The sequence below is a fragment of the Mytilus californianus genome, unplaced genomic scaffold (genome assembly GCF_021869535.1).
Source record: "Mytilus californianus isolate M0D057914Y unplaced genomic scaffold, xbMytCali1.0.p SCAF_4, whole genome shotgun sequence".
Lineage (NCBI taxonomy): Eukaryota > Metazoa > Mollusca > Bivalvia > Mytilida > Mytilidae > Mytilus > Mytilus californianus.
In genome coordinates this window covers 63,176,420-63,200,749 of record NW_026262690.1, presented here as the reverse complement: position 1 = coordinate 63,200,749, position 24,330 = coordinate 63,176,420, and the positions used below count along the sequence as shown (strand labels likewise).

At 32.1% G+C, this 24,330-nt stretch overlaps 1 protein-coding gene across 2 annotated transcripts; it reads right to left on the bottom strand.

The window, feature by feature from the left end:
* Positions 1-1,220: 1,220 nt before the first annotated feature.
* LOC127698608 (HHIP-like protein 1) lies at positions 1,221-17,632 on the bottom strand. Of its 2 annotated transcripts, XM_052202151.1 has the most exons (8): positions 16,728-17,632; positions 14,984-15,072; positions 13,632-13,807; positions 12,524-12,664; positions 11,497-11,626; positions 7,611-7,744; positions 3,407-3,467; positions 1,221-2,490 (listed from the first exon to the last, which is right to left on the bottom strand). In XM_052202151.1, exons 1-8 carry the CDS (start codon positions 17,190-17,192, stop codon positions 2,397-2,399), a joined length of 1,290 nt encoding a protein of 429 aa, XP_052058111.1. In that variant the 5' UTR covers positions 17,193-17,632; the 3' UTR covers positions 1,221-2,396. The 2 variants fall into 2 exon arrangements, with proteins under 2 accessions (XP_052058111.1, XP_052058112.1); XM_052202152.1 differs by lacking the exon at positions 14,984-15,072 and having other exon boundaries at positions 16,728-16,870.
* Positions 17,633-24,330: the final 6,698 nt, after the last annotated feature.

Sequence of the window (24,330 nt, the reverse complement as noted above, 5' to 3'; positions counted from 1 at the left end):
ATTTTTTAAACTAGATACCCTAATGATAATTGTGGACAAGTTTGGTTAAATTTGTCTTAGTAGTTTCAGAGGAGAAGATTTTTGTAAAAGATTACAAAAATTTACGAAAAATGGTTAAAAATTTACTATAAAGGGCAATAACTCCTTAAGGGGTCAACTGACCATTTTGGTAAAGTTGACTTATTTGTAGATCTTACTTTGCTGAACATTATTGCTGTTTAAAGTTTATCTCTATCTATTATCATATTCAAGATAATAACCAAAATCGGCAAAATTTCCTTAAAATTACCAATTCAGGGGCAGCAACCCAACAACGGGTTGTCCGATTCATCTGAAAATTTCAGGGCAGATAGATCTTGACCTTATAAACAATTTTACCCCATGTCAGATTTGCTCTAAATGCTTTGGTTTCAGAGATATAAGCCAAAATCTACATTTTACCCCTATGTTCTATTTTTAGCCATGGCGGCCATCTTGGTTGGTTGGCCAGGTCACCGGACACATTTTTTAAACTAGATACCCAAATGATGATTGTGGCCAAGTTTGGTTTAATTTGGCCGAGTAGTTTCAGAGGAGAAGATTTTTGTAAAAGTTAACGACGACGGACGACGACGACGACGGACGACGGACGCCAAGTGATGAGAAAAGCTCACTTGGCCCTTTGGGCCAGGTGAGCTAAAAAGTTTAAAATTAAGGTTTTTGAGTATATACATGTATAAGTTAACTAGTCTTGTCACGGTGCATGAAACCAGGTACATAAGACTAAAAACCAGGTACTTATATAAGGACATAGAAGAGGAGATAACAAGCACATGTTGTTTTTTTTCAACAAAAAAGAATAAACTTCTTGGTTTTCTGATTTCAACAAAAAATACGGTAAGTGACCTTAGGATGTCGTTGATTCGATGATGTGTTGCAATAACTATATTTGCTAGGTTTCTTCAATATTTGAGAGTAGTAATTATAATACCGTAAAACAGACATAAGACAAAAAGACAAACCGATGTAACAAAAAAAAAAACACTTCCGATATTTTTTTTCAAATTTATCAAGTTACACTTTACTATAACCGACATTGCTCTGATATCCGTAACGGATTTTTTACAATTCGTTTGGGGTCGAGGGGTCAACCGTCACAACAATCTCCGATTACACTAATTTAACGATACATTAGGAGCGTAATCGACAAATGAAACAGTTTCATAAAAAATAAACAAATAAACAACACAAACTCACTTTATTAAGCTTACTTTTTAAAATCAATCTCAACATAGTCCAATGAATTTATACAAGTGTTGTACATTATACATAATGATACGAATCATGTACACAGTTAAAAGATAAGTCATCGCTTAATAGAGTCTATCTTCATTCGTTCATTCATAAAAGGGCAAATCGTAAATTATATTATAATGTATTAAACATGTATAAACGTTTGTTAAATGTATACAAATTAGTATGGAAGCAATGAACTTATAACAATAATGGTGCATGATTTTACATCTTGATGAAAAATACGTCAATCAAATACTTAGTATGAACCAAAAAGAAAATATAATTAACCCAAAAGAAACAATAGAACGAAATAATGAAATTATGTTTCGACACTGAACTTTTGAAAAATGTTAGGAAATGCTTAAAAACAAAGTTTCATGAAGTAACTACAACCTTGAATTTTCAAGATTTTATAAACACGGTATTTATTCATTGGTGTTTTGAGATTTGGTTAAGGATTTCAGAAATAATCATCCTCATGCAGTTTGCATGTACAAATACATACATAGTTCACCCAGACTGTATTGAAATAGAAAATAAAAAGTAAAAAAAAAATAATATATAAAAGGCCTGAGTTTTGCCAATTGCTACATAAATATAATCTCTATTTTCAAATATAACTTCCACTTCGTAGCCAAAATTTGCCGTACATTGGCCTAAAATATTTACATATAAAAGTATGAAATCTTTTTTTTAAACAAAAATAATACTAAATTCATTGAAAAATAACAAAAAAGAGCCAATTGTCTCATTGAAGAGAATCCGGCACCGGGACACATACATGTTTCTTCTTTATTTATATGAATGAAAACGAACGATATGATTTCACTGCGTGTAGTTATCTAGAGTCGACAGATAAAAAAACCAACATGGGAGTGATTTCAATCTGGAACACATGAACATTAAACGGAGGTATCTCCTACAATGCGTGCATAATAATGATTACAACTATACCATTATAAGACTCTTGAAAATTGCGGTCATATAAAAAAATACTATGTAAAGATTCTTGACTAATACCTTTGGAAGATACATGAAAACTAATAAAATTTAAAAATATAAATACGCCGCATTAGTATGCACTAAACTTAATAATTCATAACTATAGTATTCAGTGTAGGCTAGATACTGTATAACATTGTTACTATAACAGATGAGCACAGTAAAACCACAGTGCTCGGCAACAACTGGCAGGATCCGCACGTGGTCACGGCACTGTAATGATAGAAAAAACTTGCTAGTTAAATTTATATATTTTATTTCAAGTTGATGAAAAAGCAGTAAAACTTAATTCTATTGACCAGACTCTATCCAAGGTTTCAATGCAAGAATGTATAAATCTTCTTGACGAAGTTGAAGATGCACCAAGGTCTTCTATGCCAAGCAAAGGCACGAAGAGGATAGGTGAGGTGAGGTTGGGTGAACATTTTAAGTACAAAAGTAGGACGTCAGTTAAATTAATATTTACTGACAAAATTATATTGATTTACAATCGATAGGAAGAACAGCAGAAAAGAGGGCGTGTGTTCTTTTCTTTGGGTTTGTTTAGTGCACATAGGGTTTACTTGTCATGGATTAATACACCACATCTTCTCTTTTTCATTTCCATCTAGATTTCAAATGTAAGTCTTCACCAATAGACCACGTAAAACTTATTTTCACTTTTTTTTTCTATACAAGTTTTACTGAGTACGACCCCAGTACCAACTCTGAATCTGTCAGTGGTTGTTACTCTTAAAGGACTAAACATCATTTAGGGGCCTTTTACAGCTTACTATGCGGTATGGGTTTGTCCATTACCGAAAGCTATATAGCTGTTAACTTCTACGTTATTTGGTCTCTGGTGGAGAGTTGTCTCATTGGCAATCATACCGCATCTTATTTTTATAAAAAATTTATTAACATATCTTATAAAAAATAACGTTATCATGTATAAAGTTTCGTAGTCTGCTCAGCTTTAATATTACATATTTTTTTATAGATCATTTGCAAAAATAGAAAGTAAACTATTACTTTACGATAAATAATAATGTTTCCTACACCAATATATCAATATGTATAACTTCATTTATAATTCATTTAATTGGTATGCGTTATATTTTGGAATATATTTAAAATATTTCTACTTTACCTTAAAGGTGGTATCAATTTCAGAATCTCTCCTTTCTGTTTCGTTAATAATAAAAGTTCACCTAAAATTATATTGTTAAAAGAATCTCATCAATTCACCATATCACCAAGCTTTGATTGCAAACTTAAAGATATTAGGAATCGGTGACAAATAAAGACAGACATCAAAGATGCGCATAACACTTTGTTTTTGGGATAACCCTCATCAGGTACAGTTACATGCCAAACGTTCGAAAGGCCAGTACACATTTATAATTGGGGACCTAAAATCTAATATCGAATATTTTACCAAATAAAAATTCAAAATATTTGACATGAAATAGAAATCATGGCGTCCTCTTCTCTTGTATCGACGGCTGCAATTCGGAGTAAATTTCATTTGCATTATTTACGAGCATGAAAACACGATCTTGTTCTATGCCCTAAAACAAACAAATAGTACTGAATTTCAATACAGAAAAAGTTAAAAGAAACAGGTTAGTCATGTTTTAAACTCTTTTAAATAAGCAAATTGACATTAGTACAAAAAATAATCAAAGTACTGAAGTACTGAACATCGGATGACCGCAGGTTCTTGTGGATGGTCAAAAGCACATGTCACAGAAACAGATCACATCTCTATACCTGAAACTGAGGTTAATTTACAGAGATTTTTTTTTTCTTATACAAGTTCGTGCTTGGATGATGAATAAATGATAGGAAATTCAACCTCACCGTAATAACTATTATATTGTAGTGATACAAATCAGTATACCTTAGACTATTATACTAATATAATAATAGTTCCAGAGAATACACTGGTTTGTTGTTATATATTATATTAATATTACGGTTGCATGTATATATAATTTTCATCTATTTGTATATCATACTATTCTACTATTATTATAGTGTAATGCAAGTGCATGGTGGACACTCTTCTGTAAAAAAAAAAAATCAAAGTCTTAAAGGCTGTAAAAGCAATTGCTGCCATGTTAATGTTTTGTGGACTTTTATTTTTCATCCATATATATAAGAATTAAACCTGACAGGACAGGAGTGTTGACTAGTGAGAAGCAAGACGGTTTTAACTTTATATCAATATAAGACTTTAGCAGGAAATCATTTTGAATATGTTTTATATTTTACAAGGAGACAACAAGTTTACCAGGCTAAAGTTGGGGTTAATTATACATGTGCTGAAACATATAACTGAAAAAAAATCATTATGGATTATTCCCTGGTAGTGTTTGTAACAGGGCAATAATTTCCTTTATTGATTTAATTTTAACCATTTTCATAATTAATTTAAATTAACCATTCAGTTAAAACATTTCAACTTTCCAGACGCAAATGTTGAAAAACGGGACAGAAATAAAATATCTTACAAGACATAAACATTTTAAAAAATAAATATATATTTCAGCTTACTAAAAATATTTTCATAATGTTACTTTGACATCATTTCTTAAAACTAAGTCCCAAACATAATTGCTCAGTTGACATGTGTCATCCTCATGCGATACGAGATAACTATAATTCTGATGCAATCCCGAAAAGGGGGGTCATCACAAACAAACATGACATTAAATTGTCATTATACGAACTAGAACAAACAGCTCTATGTTGCTTTGATATTTATCAATTTTCAGGAAACATGTGAAATAAATTTCAGGTCCATTTCATTAAAGTGCCTAACAAGATTGTGTGAGGTAGACGAAATTGACCTTAAAACGATCGTATTGTCTTTTGATGTCCAAAAATAGGCAGATCGGACATATAAGGACTTTATCTAATGACTACATAAATTTGGGATTTATTATTATTATAATATTCTAATGAAACTGATAATTGTATTTTTTTTTAGGATAAACAACAATTTTACCTGGCGTAGCCGTTCATAAATGTTTTTCTGCATTTATCTTCGAAAAATGGCGTATTTAATGGAATAGAACGTTAATACAGTAAACTTTCTCTTTTTTCTCCGCAATAGGCTATCAAAAATAATTTATCTAATGTGTATGTGGAAAATTATGTGAAAAGATAAAAAGTGGCAATTGTTACCTTTCATACCTTAAGTTTCGTTCATCTGATTCTGACCAATGCTTATATACTAAATATCTATTTATATGCCGCTATTATTGTTGTTGTTACCAATTATGTAAATCAATTGTATATGATTTTATGCCCTTTATGGGCCCTGTAATTTGGGAAATAAAAAAAAAATCTATTCATTGATAAAACGTAATATGGACTGGTCCAGTGTCCAGTTTGCAGGTCATTTAATTTTCTGTACACATTCATGCACGCTCTGATTTAATCAATATACTCGTACGAAAAAGCATGAACAGTTTGAAGGTAATCTAATAATAACTTAATCCAATCAAATTGCATAAGATTCAATAACAATGTCAAGTCCACATCATAATGAGTAATAGAGGTAAACTGGGTAGGGAGAAAATGACAGATATTTCAAGTTAATATTTATGCAATAACGAATTAAAATTTGTCAACCAAAAGTTTTGCTACAATTTCAAAAACATGTCGTTCTGTATGGGTACAGTTTTCGGATCTTTCATTAGCGTATTTAAGGCTATAAAAAGTTTGGGCTTCAAAAGTTCACACAATTATTGACTTTATACAGAAAATTCGTCCTTGTAAAACATTTAATAGTTCACAAATGATACGCGATTTTAAAGTAAAATTATTTCTTAAAACACTGCAAAAAATTTCATTCATATTGATAAAGTGGTATCGTCATAAAGTGCGTTGAAATGAACAGTGGTATAGCAAACATCGAATTCCCTCACAAAATGTTATCACACACTACAGTAAGGGGAGTCAGTTAAGTTTGTCTATTTTTAGATACTATACAGGTAATCTTTTGACACAACCTGTGTGACCTGTGTAGTGATTTTGATTTTACGATAAATTCATGAATGAACGATAATTTTATGAATGAACATGAGCACCTGACCTCTTTCTTAAACACCTATTAAACATATAAAACCGTATTTAATAAGGAGATAATTCAGTCAAATTTTCAGTACTAAATCAACAACTGAAATGATTCCATTTTTTGATGAAACATCGTACGAACGGAGAACGGAACCGCAGGTATAAAAATGCACTTTTTTCCCTTGCAATGACCGCGGATCTATAATTTTTATAGATCGGTTGAAATCCCAAAACTAATTTGCATAATGGAAATTTAGGCGATAGCAATACATCGGAGTGACCTCAAGGTCATCCTCTGTAAAAAAATACCCATTAATTTAGCAACAATGGTATAATCATAAAATTTACCAATAGTATTTTAAGCTAAAAACAATTCTAAACTTCTTGCCTTTTCATACTAATCAATATTACCGTAAAACGCTGGGTATGATAATTATAATAATATAAACTATCTTAACCAATGTGATTTCCTTTCATAACAGCCAAAGGTTTGACTGCGGTATAGAAATACGGTCTTCTCCCGTCTTCCAGTAATACATTTGATGAAATTATGCGTTTTGGTTGTTAAATTCAATGCCTCGTGTAGAGTGTGTCACGGTCTCTGCACTTAAAAGAACCATTGCAACACCCCCTCGAGGGGTCTGTAGGTGGCAATGTTGGAAAATATAATAATAACCCTATCAAAAAATATATGAATACACGAGGTTTCTGTCACAAATAATTATTTGTTTTTCGATGGTGACGTAAACCTCATGTATTCATATATTTTTCATATTATCAGATAAAACTTAGACTAATACACGAAGATATCTGTTGAACTCAGATTAAAAGGACTCTAGCAATCACAGAATTCTCATTAGTTTTGGATTGGAAATAAATATAAAAATATGTAAAGTCTCCAAAAGTTACTCCTTTGGTTCTAAAAACGAAAATAACACTTTATATATGTTGTGCGTCTGAAGCGTTCTGGAATAACCTTCATCAGGAACGCTCAAATGCACAAATTTGAAAGCCGTGGATGTATATAATTATACTTGACGAGCTATATGACCAAAAAGAGACCTAAAATGAATAGCAAAAATTTCTAAGTGGAGAAATGTTTAATTAATACTTATAAGGCCAATATAAAAAGGCAATAAGAATTTATTTCTTTCGTTTTTAAATTTGTATTGATATTTGATGGAATTATCAAACATTAAGAGCGCTCTGTTTTCTTTTCAGTTGGTAGTGTTTTTCTTTTTCATTCGCTAAAGATAACGAATTCTTACCTTCATTATCAGTTGAGAATGATTGTAGAAATTTCCCAGGTTTGTCTCGGGCATCACATGGACATTTATTTTGTGTACATTGTGCAAAATTAAATTTACTATTGGACTCGTTCAATTTTAATCTAAACAACTTTCTGCAAAAATAATAAATACAACATGAGATTATTGCTATAATTTTTTGAATACCTTTTACAAAATAATACAAAATTTGGTGACTATGTTGAACGAATCTATCCTATCGAACTAGAGATAAAGGATACTACAGATACAGTTAAGTCTGCCTCATATCTTGACTTACATCTAGAAATTGACAATGAGGGTCGGTTGAAAACAAAACTTTACGACAAAAGAGATGATTTCAGCTTCCCAATTGGTGAACTTTCCATTTCTATGTAGCAAAATTCCAGCAGCGCCTGCATACGGAGTATATATCTCCCAGTTGATACGATATTCCCGGGCTTGCATTTCCTATCATGATTTCCTTGATAGAGGATTGCTGCTCACAAGGAAGCTATTAAACCAAGAGTTCCAAATGGTGAAGTTGAAATCATCCCTTCGTAAATTTTACGGACGCCATCACGAGTTGGTTGACCGTTATGGAATAACCGTTTCACAGATGAAATCGGATATGTTCCTTATGTCGTAACTTCAATACCCTTCCCTTTTCACGAATATGACCTACCGAATAAGACTATTTACCGGATTTGTAATAACATAAGCAACACGACGAGTGCCACATGTGGAGCAGGATCTGCTTACCCTTCCGGAGCACCTGAGATCGCCCCCAGTTTTTGGTGGGGTTCGTGTTGCTTAGTCTTTAGTTTACTATGTTGTGTCATCTGTACTATTATTTGTCTGTTTGTCTTTTTATTTTTGGCCATGGTGTTGTCAGTTTGTTTTCGATCTGTGAGTTTGACTGTCCCTCTGGTATCTTTCGTCCCTCTTTTACAGTGGGACATCTAGTGACCGAGAACAATAGAACATTAACTCTTATGAAAAAGTCGAGAAAATCAATAGTAAAACAATGCCGGTGACGATACTGATCAAAAGTTATTTCTTAACACAAATCGAACATTTTAGAGAAATTATTTGTTAAAATGTGTTACCAGTATTAGATATATACATTTTGTACATGCATATACACGAAGTTTTATGTTCAGTATTTTAATTCCGTTAGAAGCTTGTGAAACTGAATCTAAAAAATGTTTATCCTTGCTGCATATTGATAAAAAAAAATGGAAAAAATCATGTACGTATACAAAATCAAAAGATCTTTCACGTCACCAATTTTTGGCATGTTGGTCACAAAATCCTTAGCATTTTACAATTTCCCAAAATTTACCTATTTTCACATCTTAGTTATCGAGTACACCGGTCTGCTCTTATCACGTGAACATTAATCAACATAGACGTGAATATAACAATTTAAAAAGTCTATCTGTGTAGGTTCAAAAATTAAAGATAGATATTTTTGTAAAGTAGGTTATCAATAAAAAGATTTTTACGATCTTTTATCCAATTTTAATAAAGGTCGTCTCGATTTTTGTACATGTATTTGCGGTCTTCTCGATCTATTTACATTCAATGGTAACATCAGGATAAGGTCCGTTTGAATATGCATATATTGACTTAATTTCAAAAGTGTTAATCTTTGCTGCATATCAATCGATTCCTTTTGAATTTTCCCCCTGAATCTCTCTGATCTAGCTCAGGGTTTAAGCTAGGATTTTGAAGGCTTTAGTCACTTTTGCGCGAGATGAAAATCAACATTATTTTGGGTAACAGCAAAGGGACCAAGGATGTGTGTATATAACTAGCTATACATCTTTGTCAAACTTTGAAGGACTAAGGCATAAATTTACTAGGCAGTAACTGCAATGGTTTGACTGATGTGGCACTTCAAAAATGAAGATTAGGATATAAAATCTGGAAATCTAGTTCAAACTTTCACTACGGCCCCAGCTTGTCTGGCGATATAGCCGTTGGACGTCAGAGTAATCTCGGACTAACTTTGACTTCAATAAGTTTCATGTGCCCAACAAAAAATGGCTTCAATTTGTCAGTTGGAACAAAGGATTTGTACAAATCCTTATTGGAACGATTCTAATAACTGTAAATTGTAATCGAGAATACACCTTATCGCTAATCCCGCTTGACCCGAGAATCTGTCCCGCTCGACTTGAACTTTTGACGTCATACAACAATCATTTTTCCATTGTGGCGTCAGACATTTTCTATTATGACGTCAAAATTTTACGGGAACTTGTGGGATGTCCAGTAATGGCGGACAAATAGCGATAAGGTGTATTGATCACGTTTACTTTCGATTTTCAAATGAAATGAAACGGGAAGTGACAAGTAGATTAATTATAAATTCAAAATGAATCCGGATTCATCTACGGATTGGTTCGTGTTTAAAAAAGGCAGGAAATTATCATTTTTTAATTTTAATTTGCTTATTAAGAGCTATATTTGTCTCTTTCATTTATTTTGATACTAAATTTATTTCGTATTTTACGTTTTAGTGTCTATAAATTCATAGGAATACTTTCACGCATGCGCAGTACGGAAAGGAAGCACCTGTTTGACTCGTGAAAACATTTCTGAACGTTCTGAATAAAGTTCTATCTTTTTAATCGAAATTGAAAGTTTTACATCAAAGATGACGAAAATAGGATCATTTGCCGAAACTACGACAAACGAACTGCAAATTGTGATCATTTTAGAAACATTGAAATTAAAAAGCGAACTGTCAGGGGGAAAACAATATTTTGTTCAAATGTGAAATGACGAAACTACGACAAACGAACTGCAAATTGTGGTCGAAGGCCTTTGGAAATATTGAAATTTAAATACCGACTGACTGATTTAACTGGGGAGAATAATTATGATGGTCAATTATGAAGTTTGGTAATAATTAACAGATTAGTGACCCATCCGATGGCGATAAGCGGATTAACTGTAATCACAACTTTATAACACTTGTTGTAAATGTTAATTAGCGGAGGGTCATAAACTTGTCAGAAACATAAAGACAGGTAGAATTGTTTTTCAATGCGAAAATATTTTTACACTTTCCAAATTCAAGTGACGAAACTGATTTGAAATACTTTCGTCATTTTGAAAACAGTTTCGTAAATGACGAAAGTGACGAGCGCTAGCAAAATCACTGATCTAGCTGCATACATATACTGATAATTGGCATGTTCCAGAGAAGTATACAGCCTTTATAGAAAAATAAATTGAAAATGGTTTTCCTGGAATTTATTACATAGCAACATTTTAAACCAATTTTACACCAAGCTCCTATGGCCTGCTGTACACGTCGTTTGCTATTTATGGAGGGACATTATAACATTGAATGGAAGTTTTTATTTCAACTTATTTTTATTTTTACTATTCACCAGAACGTTTTCTCGTGAATTTATAACTTGCCAAAACGGGACAAAGATTAAGTTTTCAGTGTTTACATGGGAGGTAATATTTTGTCAGTAGATTTCCCACTGTTTTATGAATACTTCTTTTGTTATTCAAGTAACATAAATGACTTTAAACTCTGGACTTTCAATATCTAAATTTTTCCTTGACCCTATCGCCTTATTCAATATATGTACATGTATATCCAGAATTATGATGTATTTTTTAAAAGAATTTTCATACCAGGAAATACTTTTAATGAAAATACCTAAAAAAAAGTTGTCGACGGTACCTGTTCTTGTTGTTGATTTTAACTCTTGAAGAAATTAGATATATGCTTAAATTATATGTTGCAGTTTATTTACAATTGAATTCAGAATTGTATCTTTAATATTGAAATACTTATAATATTATGATTTTTAATCTTGGGGACAAGACAACATCATATTCCGGCATTAACATAACATACCCAGAAACATAATCACCAAACATGTACTGTCCAAAAAGACTTGAAAATGCCTTTCCCCTATAGACATAGCCTCCTACTACAGCATGTCCCATATCACCATGTGGGTAACTATATATAGGACCTTCGTTTGCTAAAAAATAAAGAAGATCGAACAAGGAGTTAACAATACCATTAGAAAAATATAAATGAAAGGAGTACGGTTCACAAAAGGTCAATATTGGCAATACAATTTAATGAAATTCAAGTATAGTCATCATCACCTTTTGATTAACAAATATGCAAAAATACAAGCTGAATATGTTCACGTGTCTGTTCAAAGCCAGAAACTAGGCAAGAGGTTGTCTCTTGCCAAATATTGATATGTTTTTGTGATTTGGAGAAATTGGTGTAGATTGAAGATCTTTGATAATTTTTATCGAATTTATGCACGTTTTCAGAATCGGGCGACATAGAGCTTGGCATATTGTATAGACACTTGTTTTAAAAAGGTTGAAGACCGTATGTTTACCTCTGGGTGTCTTCTAGTTTTTTTGGTGTCGTTGAGTTACTGTCCCATTTATATGAATAAAACATTTGCACACTACATCTGTAATAATGTTATTGTATAGCCTCATAATTTTGACGACAAGATCATGATTTTTACTGATTTAGGTCTGAATTTGGATAGAATTTCTTGTGAACATCAATAGTCAATTGCACAGCAAATCAACTTTTTGTGAAGATGTATTCGTTAGCTATATGTATCTTTCATAATCTATTTTGAATAAGGGGTTGGTCAATTTAGAAACGTTTGAAATGCAATGAAAAAATATGGAATAATATTACTATTGAACATCAAAACTGTCCAGAGCAAACAGTAAGTCGAATATATGTTAGGTTTATTTAAGTTTGCATTTTCAGAATGTCATGCTTGTGACATACATTTGTGTAGTTCAAATATAAGGACCCCTTTTCTTTGAACCAGTAAAACTGCGCGAGTTTAGTAATAATATTTTCTGGTATTTGTTAAATAGAATTGTTTATATACCTATTGCTTCATTTTTTGTTCTGTTAATATTAGCAACAGAACCTTCAAATATGTTCCACCCATAATTTTTTCCGGATTTAATTAAGTTAATTTCTTCTGTGTCTGTATCACCAACATCACCACAGTATAAATAACCAGTTCCTGCAAACAGAAATACGTACATTTGTTTTTTTTTAAGATGTCATCCTACATGACTCTTAAAACTGTATTATGAGTAAATCAGCTGGGCTATATTCAGTCAAACTATTCACCACATATGTAGTGTTGGTCACGATCACTGTTATGTCGATCGCCATGAAACAGGAGTCTCCGTTACATTAGACTATATTTCTAAACGCTTACCTTTCCGTTTTCACACTGAATTTAACTCATTTAATACTGGCTTTGAAAACCGAGATATGACAGGTACAGTGCTGCTTATAAAAGATGTGATTTAAAAATTGTCCAGAATTCTTCCTTAAAATATCCTCATTTTTGTTGCAATTTGCATTGACCATATTTTCCAGTTTTGAAACTGTTAACATATCGGCTATAGCGGAATATTAACGGTATATATAACTGTATCTATATAGGTCTTTACTGTCCTCTACATTTGAATTACTCCTTCCAACATTCATATTGATGTTAGTACTGATTAATATAGGCATACTTGCAAAAATATTTAGACACAATAGGACTCTGATAAGATGCCGATGCAAGTCAATGAGACTGCAATCCAAAAAAAAAAAACAAAAAAAAAAACACAAAGACAGGGCAATAAAAGGCAAAACAAATCAAATAAAAACCAACAAAATTATAACAAAGTTGAAAAAAAATATCTACTAGAGGTCACATCCGGGCCTCAGCAACAGATAATTGTCAATACACTTAGTCGTGAAATTAATTAACACGAGACAACACAAGTCGTAAAAGTTGAAAGTTGAAAAGTTTATATCGGCTCTCTACCCATTGTTATGGATTCTGTTTACTAATTTGTGTAAAAAAACATTGACCGTTCTGTTGTACCCAGTCTCAATCATCATCTTTTATCATTTTAAATTATAGCCTTTAATGGGAGGTTATTTCGTACTGGTCTTGTGTAAATGTATTGTATGGGAGTTTTACATACCTTTGTCAACACTACAGCGCCACATATTTCTGGCTCCAAGTGCGAAAATTTCTGGTCTCCATGACGCGTTTCCTACGAAAGGATTGTCATCAGGTACTGAGTAAAACAGAAGATGGTCATCCACTACTTCAGTCTTGTCAATGTTAATTCGTAAAATTTTACCAAGTAGACTCAAACTACAGAAGAAAATTATCATAGTTGTGTTCTTAACCGACAAATCATCTTGATTACAACAAAACATCTCTATCCTTTGGTCCGCGATGAAGATAAACTCGAAACACCTGAAGTTTGGATGCATACATGTATGTAAAGAAGATGTGGTATGCTTGCCAATGAGACAACTCTCCACAAGAGACCAAATAACACAGAAATTAACAACTATATGTCATAGTACGGCCTTCAACAATGAGTAAAACCCATACTGCATAGTCCCTTCTTTTTTATTTCTTCCGTTATCTACTTAATTAATAAAAATTTATATTTAAATGTTCATGGTGTTATCTTTCTGTAGGGTACAATCCACAATATATATGAAAACTTCCACGTCATGTGATCTGTTAATACAGGTACTTTACTCATGTTACCCATACCTTATTAATTCTCTTTGATCATCGTTCGATTTATTTTCGTCGTACATACTTGCATTCAATACATTACCAGGATTAAAAGATAAATTTACTTAAAAAAGTTCACTCCACTGCCATAAAGGTCATCAGCCATGAAGACGACAGGGTTGTCTAAACGCTTAAAATTGCAATTTTCAAATAGTTTGCACGACAGGAAAATTAGGGGGCAGTCTAACGTTACCCTTTACTTGTTTGCAATGAAATCATGGTATTTGTACGTGTTCTCATAAAGTGTTCTCATAAAGATAACTCATTTGATACTACCATGCGACTGTCATACAAGTGAGAGGTTTAGCTAGCTATAAAACCAGGTTTAATCCACCATTTTCTACATAAGGAAATACCTGCACCAAGTCAGGAATATGACAGTTGTTTTCCATTCGTTTGATGTGTTTGAGCTTTTGATTTTGCCATTTTATAAAGGACTTTCCGATTTGAATTTTCCTTGGAGTTCGGTATTTTTGTTATTCTACTTTTTGCATAATAGTTGCCCTTTAGCAACAGAATTGAATAATAAATTACAATTAGAACTGTTATAATAAACAGTTCCTTCGTTTTAACTTGGAAGCAGGGTTAGGCTAGGACCATGTCAGAATCCGCTTTCTTATGGATGAACTAAATATTTTTCTTCAATATTTCACATTTTATTTGCTATGTACGATACAATATACTTGGCCAAATAACACAATTCTTACCAAAACTTATATGCAAATTACATAAGCATACCTGCTCTGAGCAAACGAAATATTTTTGTTATCAAGTGATCCCCCATCTCCAATGGACACATACAATTTTCCATCATTGCCAAAAAAAGCCTGTTAATTTAAAAGAGTATTGAGTTATAGAGCTTTTATATTCCATTTAAAAGCGGTATATGAGCTGTTGTTTTGCTGGTGGTTAAGCACGTAAAAGAAAGAAAAAAAATATTTTTATTCATATGATAGAGGGGGTGACACGAGGTGTTCATTTTCCAACTCCCGCTTTTTTCGAAAAATTTTTTCGCTTCCCTCTTTTTTCCTTTTTGTTCTATAGATCCCACTTTTTTACTCCCTGTATCCCAAATCCCCAGTTTTCTACCGCCTATATCCCACATCCTAAAAGCGTGTCACCACCTCCTGGTACGATAAAAATCTGTGTTTTGCATACTAAATATATATGATTTATCGTATTTTGTAACTGGGCAGCTAATACGTTTTGCTTATAACTAATTTTATTGTACCTTCTTAGTAGTATACATTTTGCTTTTCCACTGATGGGGATTAAAATGGGTGAAGGGTTGAAATCTATATATAAAAAAAAAAACTCATCAAGGTCATGTACCTGTTGAACGCCAGGAACCTCACCATTGGTAGTCTTTCATTATATCTAAAAGTTTTTTCTCTTCAATTGGGAATTTGGCATATCCAGGGTATTCTTGATTAAGAAAAAAATCACAACAGTTTTAGACTAGGAGAGATTTAGAGCTTATAGATACTTGTCTATTTGTTGAAGACCATAATTATGCTGATTTCCAAAATTTTTGTGTTGTTTGTTTCATTTTTCATTAACATCTCAAATTGTTCATATACAATCATTTGCATTTTTTTATTTTATGCTAGATTTAATGATTTACTGCCAGTTAATGAGGAATGAGAAACGATGATAAATTACACAGGAGACCATAGAATATCCCTAAAATATTACTTTCAAACAAAATTCCAAAAGGGAGAAGTATAGCCTTGAAAAGAAAGAAGAAAAAAACCTTTGTGGGTCAGGAAAAAGACACCAGAAACAACTATTTTTGTCCTCTATGAGGGATAAATATCCAAGCTCTTGAAAATCTTCACAGACGGAAACCCCAACTACAGGCATGCACATATGAAAATATGAAAAAAATGTACCGTCTTTCGCACATATCTCTTAAAACCATCCAAAAAAGGTACTGAAACGGGTTCAAGAATTTAAGTAACATCATGACTATTGAAACTTAGCGAAGACTCGAACATTCTGATCAAATGCTTTGATGCACATAAGAACTGTTATACTAAGAATAGAATATAAGTTTAAAGTATAGAACGGACCTAAAATCCAATACACATGCACAACTATCAAAAGGTTTAACAATGTACCATCTGGTTCCAAGGCCAGAAAAATTGAATCAAAAATTGTGTTCAAAACCTGGGCATCATTCCAGATGAACCAAATGTTAGTCCTACATATGATTAATCAGGATTCATGAAGGACAAAGAAGATTATATATATATATACAGACACACAATCTGTTTCAACCAAACTTTGTGTATAAAGAGAAAAATTTTACAGTTCAAATATGTTGTAAAATTAACTTAAGTAGAAAATGTTGTAAAAAAATTTCACATTTTAGTAAAAACAGGTGATTTATATTTTATGTCATTTTTCATGATCACATTACATCAGTAAAACAGAAACATTTAACAGTTTTTTAAATGTACATGTATACAAGTATATATACCTGTCCACCATTCAACTTTTGGTTTGCCTGTTCAATAGCTAGAATAATATCTTCCTTCAGTAGATCAGGTCGGATCTCAAGTTTTGAAACGACAGCATATTCTTTCCCATTGATCAGACGAATGCTATACGTAAAGATCAGATTATTACTGTGAAACTGTGGATGCAAGGCAATGCTAAGTAAACCTCTCTCATCCCAAATATTGTTAGAGATGTGAACGTCATTTGTTAAATTGACTAAAGGTTTTGACTCTTTCTCCCAATCTTTTGAATATATATGTACAACTCCGGACTGTTGTGCCACATAATATCTTCTATTCACAGGATCCTGTTCTACAAACACAGGACTATCGATATCGCCCACTAGCTTCCTTAAACAGTAACAATCTTCCGATTTACACATGGATTCCAATGTTACAATCAACACGATCAATAGACGACGAAAACACATAATATACACTTCCATATTTGTTCTCAATGAATAATACAACAATAATAATACAAGAACAAATATCTGTAGTAAATATGAGAACTAGTACACCTGTCTACTGATCCGGATCTTACCTTGTGTTATCATATAATATTCCACTTAAAGTCAACGAGATTTTAATCAATGATTAATTTTTTTTATCAAAATCCTCTGCAATTTGAACAGCTGTGATCCGGAATATCACAATCATGTACTAGTAGTTCATCTAAAATTATTTAAGAACTAAAAGATTCGCTCAAGGAACACGAACACCATGTTTTACACGCTGAAACGGGTTTTCACATCATTTCAATTCTGGCTTAACTAGTACTACCTTTTAGAGACTTTTATTTCACTCAGTTGAAGATCGAATACCATACAATACCACCACTGTACTTTCAAAATTTATACACAAATCTGCATAATAAGGGAAATTAAATTCAAATTCTGTACTTTCGTTTTAACATTATACCATTCGTACGCTTTTAAATTATAGTCGTCATTATGCCTAGTACTTTCTTCGAAAGTACACACTTTTTGTATATCTTAAAGTTTAACATGAATATATAATATTCTGCGACCGCATAATAAGTGTGCACTAATTCAACACGAAACGTTGAAATGAATCGGATATATGGAAAACAGCGGTCTCAACTCTTTTTCTGATAGTCCGATTTTCATTTTATTTTTTTTTCAAGGGGGTCAAATGCAATATTGAATATCTTATTCATTTTGGGTCATAGTCTTGTAGGATGAGTAAGTTCGCTCTTCGCATTTTAAATAATCCTTACATACGCTCTCTGAAGGGTGCGTATGCGACCTTTTGCATGGGAAATTATGATTTCTGCCTCTTTGCAGCATACCCTCATTTTTCCAGTTGTAGTCCAAATTTACCTTACACCTTTCATCCCGGTCAATCTTCCTTGCAGAACATACTTATATTTAGTATTTTTGATTGCTAATGTGTTTTCGTCTTAAAATTGAATGAAATATTTGCCAATGGACGTTAAGCAAGCAACAGCCAATGTATCATTCACATTGCGATATTATGATTACTATATAATTTTGTACTTGCTTATCATTTTATACATTTTTGTGCCTTTATACGGTTGAATATTATTATTTGATTGCTTGTGGATGTGAGTTTTTCGAAAGTTCAATGAACACTAAATACATATGATGTAAACCTATTTTGTCAAAGACCAGACAAAAAATCATTAAATTGCAGACAATTGAAATAATTAGTCTGTCGTAAAAGGTGATTGCCATAAATTAAAGAGGTGTTATTGAACGGTGTGCTATTCTCTTTTAGTAGTACATTTCAGCTCCAGTACGAGCTTTTGCTATTACTTGGCATCCATCGTCCGGAAAATTTCTCAAAGATCTCCTTCTACGAAACTGCTTGCCTAATTCAAATCAGAAACTTAACATGATTGATTCTTAGGCTATCTCGATTAAAGTTTCAGTGTTAATTTTATTCCAGTCCATAAACCAATAGGTTAATAATAGAACATAAGGGTTTTAAGAATATCTGGTAAACCATAATAGAAACAGAATATCTGACTGCGCAAAAAAAACAAAAAATAGAACGTCTAAATTTTCTATTTGTACAAAAATCAGACGACTCCTTATAGAAGTGTTTGCCCTTTAATGAAATGTTTTAGTAAAATTTAGAACATTCTGGATCTACAAAAACGCCATTATGACTGAAACCGTTTATAGACTAACTATAGCTGTCACTGCCTTCAAATGGCGAATTGAAGCATGTTTGCCTTTTATCTTGAAAACTATTGTAGATAGACAGCAAATGGACACAGTAAACACTTTGGGTGTGTGTCGGGGGGCTTAGAATTAGTTAATACATTTTGTATCCCTTTACATTTACGTAACTTATATCATTTTGGCATATTTTTTATTAGATGAATGATTTTGTCTCCTTGGCGCCTCTTGTTCGCGAATAAGTGATAAGTATGCCTACTACTTTGATGATATACCAAATAAAATAAAATAAAATAAAGTTACAACAAGAATTGCATTTTAGTTTAAATTTTTGCAGCATACAGTAACCGAGTTGTTTTTTAATTGGAACTCATATAATCTTCAACGATGACTAATTATTTAGGTATTGTATTTGACCCATATTTTTAATTCTTTTAGTATAAATGTGAATTTTTCATCATTTGAAGGTAAATTATAAAACTAATGCAATCTGAAACGAATGAAATTAAAAAAGAGTGCACACGCTGAAGTGTCTCGCCTCCTATACTGACCATTAATTTTATGTTGATAGTCGTAATATAAAGTTTTACTACAAGTATCACATTAAGATTTATGATCCAAGAAAATGAGGTCAAGGTCAGATAAATCCAGCTCGAAATACATGTACACCTTTAATACAATCATTCCATACACCGAATATAGATGACCTATTGCTTATAGCATAAAAGAAACAGACCAAACCATGGAAAACTGAACATTGACCAATGAACCATGAAAATGAGGTGAAGGTCAAATGATACCTGCCAGACAGACATATACACCTTACAATCATTCCATACACCAAATATAGTTGACCTATTGCTTAACCTTTAAGAAAAACAGACCAAAACACAAAAACTTAACATTGAGCAATGAACCGTGAAAATGAGGTCAAGGTCAAATTAAACCTGCCAGACTGACATGTACATCGTAAAATATTTCCATACACCAAATATAGTTGACCTATTGCAAACAGTATTAGAAAAACAGACCAAAAACACTAAAACTTAACATTGACCAATGAACCGTGAAAATGAGGTCAAGATAAAATTAAACCTGCCAGACTGACATGTACACCTTACAATCATTACATACACCAAATATATTAGACCTATTGCTTATAGTATTTGAGATATGGACTTGACCACGAAAACTTAACTGTGTTCACTGATCCATGAAATGAGGTCGAGGTCAAGTGAAAACTGTCTGACAGGCATGAGGACCTTGCAAGATACGGACATACTAAATATAGTTATCATATTACTCATAATAAGAGAGAAATTAACATTACGAAAAATCATTACTTTTTTTCAAGTAGTCACTTAACTATGAAAATGAGGTCAAGGACAATGGACATATGACAGACGGAAACTTAATATCATAAGGCATCTATATACAAAGTATGAAGCATCCAGGTCTTCTACCTTCTGAAATATTAAGCTTTTAAGAAGTCAGCTAAAGCTGCCGCCTTCGCCGGATCACTATCCCTATGTCGGGGTTTCTGCGACAAAAGTTGCAGGCTCGACAAAAATTATAGTTTTTGGGGTTTAGCAGGAGACTTGGGAAGGACATATTTTTGTGTTGATTTTATATTCAAACGTACAACATACATCAACAACTCACACCAATTCCTCCGAAAAAAAAATAAAACAAAGAGAAACTACATTGAACAACACATGGTCCAGATAGCTTATGGCCTTCAACTATGAGCAAAACCCATACCTTGATGCAAGGATTTATAATTAAAAAATACACGTCCTTGCATGAAGTAAATCAATGTTAGTACCAATGAAGACACAACATTTAAAGATCTTACTACAATGTTAAATAGTTAACTTTTAACAAGTTTTACGTCAACACTGATACTATAGCAGTCCTTGGTCAGCTGTGTGACAGAATAATATAATTGCTAATTTTTCACATGCATAAATGTGTCACAATTTATAGTGGGTTACGACTCCCGGCAGTGACATTGATGGGCTTTGACCCAAAAATCAATAGGCCTCTAAATTTCCTCGCCTTCATTCTGTATAAGATTCATGCGAGCAATGGAAACTCAATCTACCATTCGGAAACCATTTTTCCGTATTTTTTTATTTATTTCTTAGTAACAGTGACATTGACCTTTGACCCCAAAATATATATGCTTCCTTCCCTTTTCTATATCTTCAATCTGTATAAGTTTCAGTCCAATGAAGAAAGGCAAAATCAAGTTGCCACCCGAAACGGTTTTAAAAAAATATCTATTTTTACTAAAAGTGACTGACCTTTCCCCTATTGACCAAACAAATCAATATCCATCTGTGTACGTTTCATTCCAACCTAGCAAGGGATGCTTAAGTTTCACCCAGAAACCATTTGTTTTGGAAACACAAAGTGATTACTATATGCTCTCAAATTATAAACATTCAAAGTTTTACTACAATCCATACCACAGGAAATCTTCTTTCATAACAATTGATGAAAACACTTGAGAAAAACACAATATGTGCTCTCTGGCCCGAGAACACAGTTATTTCGTAGTGCATTTCTTTTAGACAATAAATTCAAATTAAAAAAATCGCACCTGCTCTATCTCAAAAAGATTTTTACAGTGTAGTGTACTACTATTGATACAAATTATATCAAAATTATAGAAACTTCTACCAGCTCTAACTCAAAATATTGACAATTCTGTGTTAAGGGGGGCTAAAATTCAGTTTGACAGCTTCAGACATTCTAATTTTTGACCTTTTTTAACTGGACCAAATCACTACTTAACATAAAGATTCAGCACCCAAATTTTTTTAACATGTAATTTCATCCCCTTACTTAATATTTCATGCATAAAATATCAAGAAATAAATTGGGAAAGTGTATCAAAAAAAAATGCAAGTTATACACTGTTCACACTAGGGACTATATTCGTAGACAACGAAAACCAAAGGACGATAACTGTGTCCTTGGACCTAATAGGATAGAAAGACTTGACCAATTTTAATAAAACTTTGCATGACCTAAGCTTAGGAAATTATAAGATAGTTGGCCAAGTTTCATGGCCATAAGATATATATTATAGAAACTAGGGCCATTTTAATATTGAAATTTGGATGTTTATTTTTGACATTTAAATCAAATATTTTCAACTGTCAAGATTTTGGCCTAAAAAATTTAAATATTGCAAAAATGTGCTTTTTAAATACTCTTGAATATAATATAATAAGTATTAAAAGCAACGGAACACTCATTTGATTTATCAGATTTATTACAGCTATTCAAAAGTCAAATTTATATGAGCCTGTGCCTGAAAATAGAGATTTTCGAATTAAGGGAAGCCTTACATAAACATGCATTTTTTTCAACCAATTTGAAGTTTTTGAAGTTTTTTAACCATACTTTATTCTTTCATATATATTAAATGTACTTTAAATGTAAAGAAAAGTTACAAAAAGCATACCACATGAGAATAAAATGGTCTTAGGCCAAGTAAGACTGAGAATTATTTAGAGTCGATTTAGGCCGTAGCCAATATTTACATATAAAAATGCACACAGAGGCTATAAGAAATGGAAATTTGTTACTTTTTGCTCATTTCTATGCTAAGATGTCATGATACAAGAAGTCTAATTGCAAAAGGACTCTTGAATTCAACTTTTTTTTGCAGACAGTATGGTCTGATGACCAGTTTTTCACTTTTCAATGGAAAACTTGCATGTAGTTTTAGTCTCAATTGGCATATATTTGAACCACTTACTATCCTAAAGAAGAAAATTATGGTAGCATATGAAATGAATAGGGTGTACTGATCATTGTAGAGGGTTTTTTTTACAGACTTAGTGAAATATTTGTGATGGACTACAGATTTTATGTACAAAGCTCTTCACATTTCACATACATCAAACAGGCCGTTTAACCAGGGACATAAATACAAATATTCTGCACATTTTTTCTGTGATAATCTACTTTTCTCTAGATTCAGAGTTCACAAATGGTTAATTAAATTTGATTTAAGCATAGAAACACAAATATCAGGAACATAAAAAGCTGTCAGATAGAAAGTCAGCATGGCTCTTAGGCATAAAATGGAAACTGCTTTAAAAGGCTTATTTTAGCTCTATAATGCCAAAATGGGACATTTTAACAGAACTTCTGTCAAACAAAGATGTAAATCCTTTACTTTTATTGAGTTTGACAAATTGAAACCAGCAAACCATTCAGGAAAGTTGCCAAAGTACAAAATCTACATTTACGGAATTCATCTCTTAGGCCCGAGAACACAGTTATTTCGTAGTGCATTTCTTTTAGACAATAAATTCAAATTAAAAAAATCGCACCTGCTCTATCTCAAAAAGATTTTTACAGTGTAGTGTACTACTATTGATACAAATTATATCAAAATTATAGAAACTTCTACCAGCTCTAACTCAAAATATTGACAATTCTGTGTTAAGGGGGGCTAAAATTCAGTTTGACAGCTTCAGACATTCTAATTTTTGACCTTTTTTAACTGGACCAAATCACTACTTAACATAAAGATTCAGCACCCAAATTTTTTTAACATGTAATTTCATCCCCTTACTTAATATTTCATGCATAAAATATCAAGAAATAAATTGGGAAAGTGTATCAAAAAAAAATGCAAGTTATACACTGTTCACACTAGGGACTATATTCGTAGACAACGAAAACCAAAGGACGATAACTGTGTCCTTGGACCTAATAGGATAGAAAGACTTGACCAATTTTAATAAAACTTTGCATGACCTAAGCTTAGGAAATTATAAGATAGTTGGCCAAGTTTCATGGCCATAAGATATATATTATAGAAACTAGGGCCATTTTAATATTGAAATTTGGATGTTTATTTTTGACATTTAAATCAAATATTTTCAACTGTCAAGATTTTGGCCTAAAAAATTTAAATATTGCAAAAATGTGCTTTTTAAATACTCTTGAATATAATATAATAAGTATTAAAAGCAACGGAACACTCATTTGATTTATCAGATTTATTACAGCTATTCAAAAGTCAAATTTATATGAGCCTGTGCCTGAAAATAGAGATTTTCGAATTAAGGGAAGCCTTACATAAACATGCATTTTTTTCAACCAATTTGAAGTTTTTGAAGTTTTTTAACCATACTTTATTCTTTCATATATATTAAATGTACTTTAAATGTAAAGAAAAGTTACAAAAAGCATACCACATGAGAATAAAATGGTCTTAGGCCAAGTAAGACTGAGAATTATTTAGAGTCGATTTAGGCCGTAGCCAATATTTACATATAAAAATGCACACAGAGGCTATAAGAAATGGAAATTTGTTACTTTTTGCTCATTTCTATGCTAAGATGTCATGATACAAGAAGTCTAATTGCAAAAGGACTCTTGAATTCAA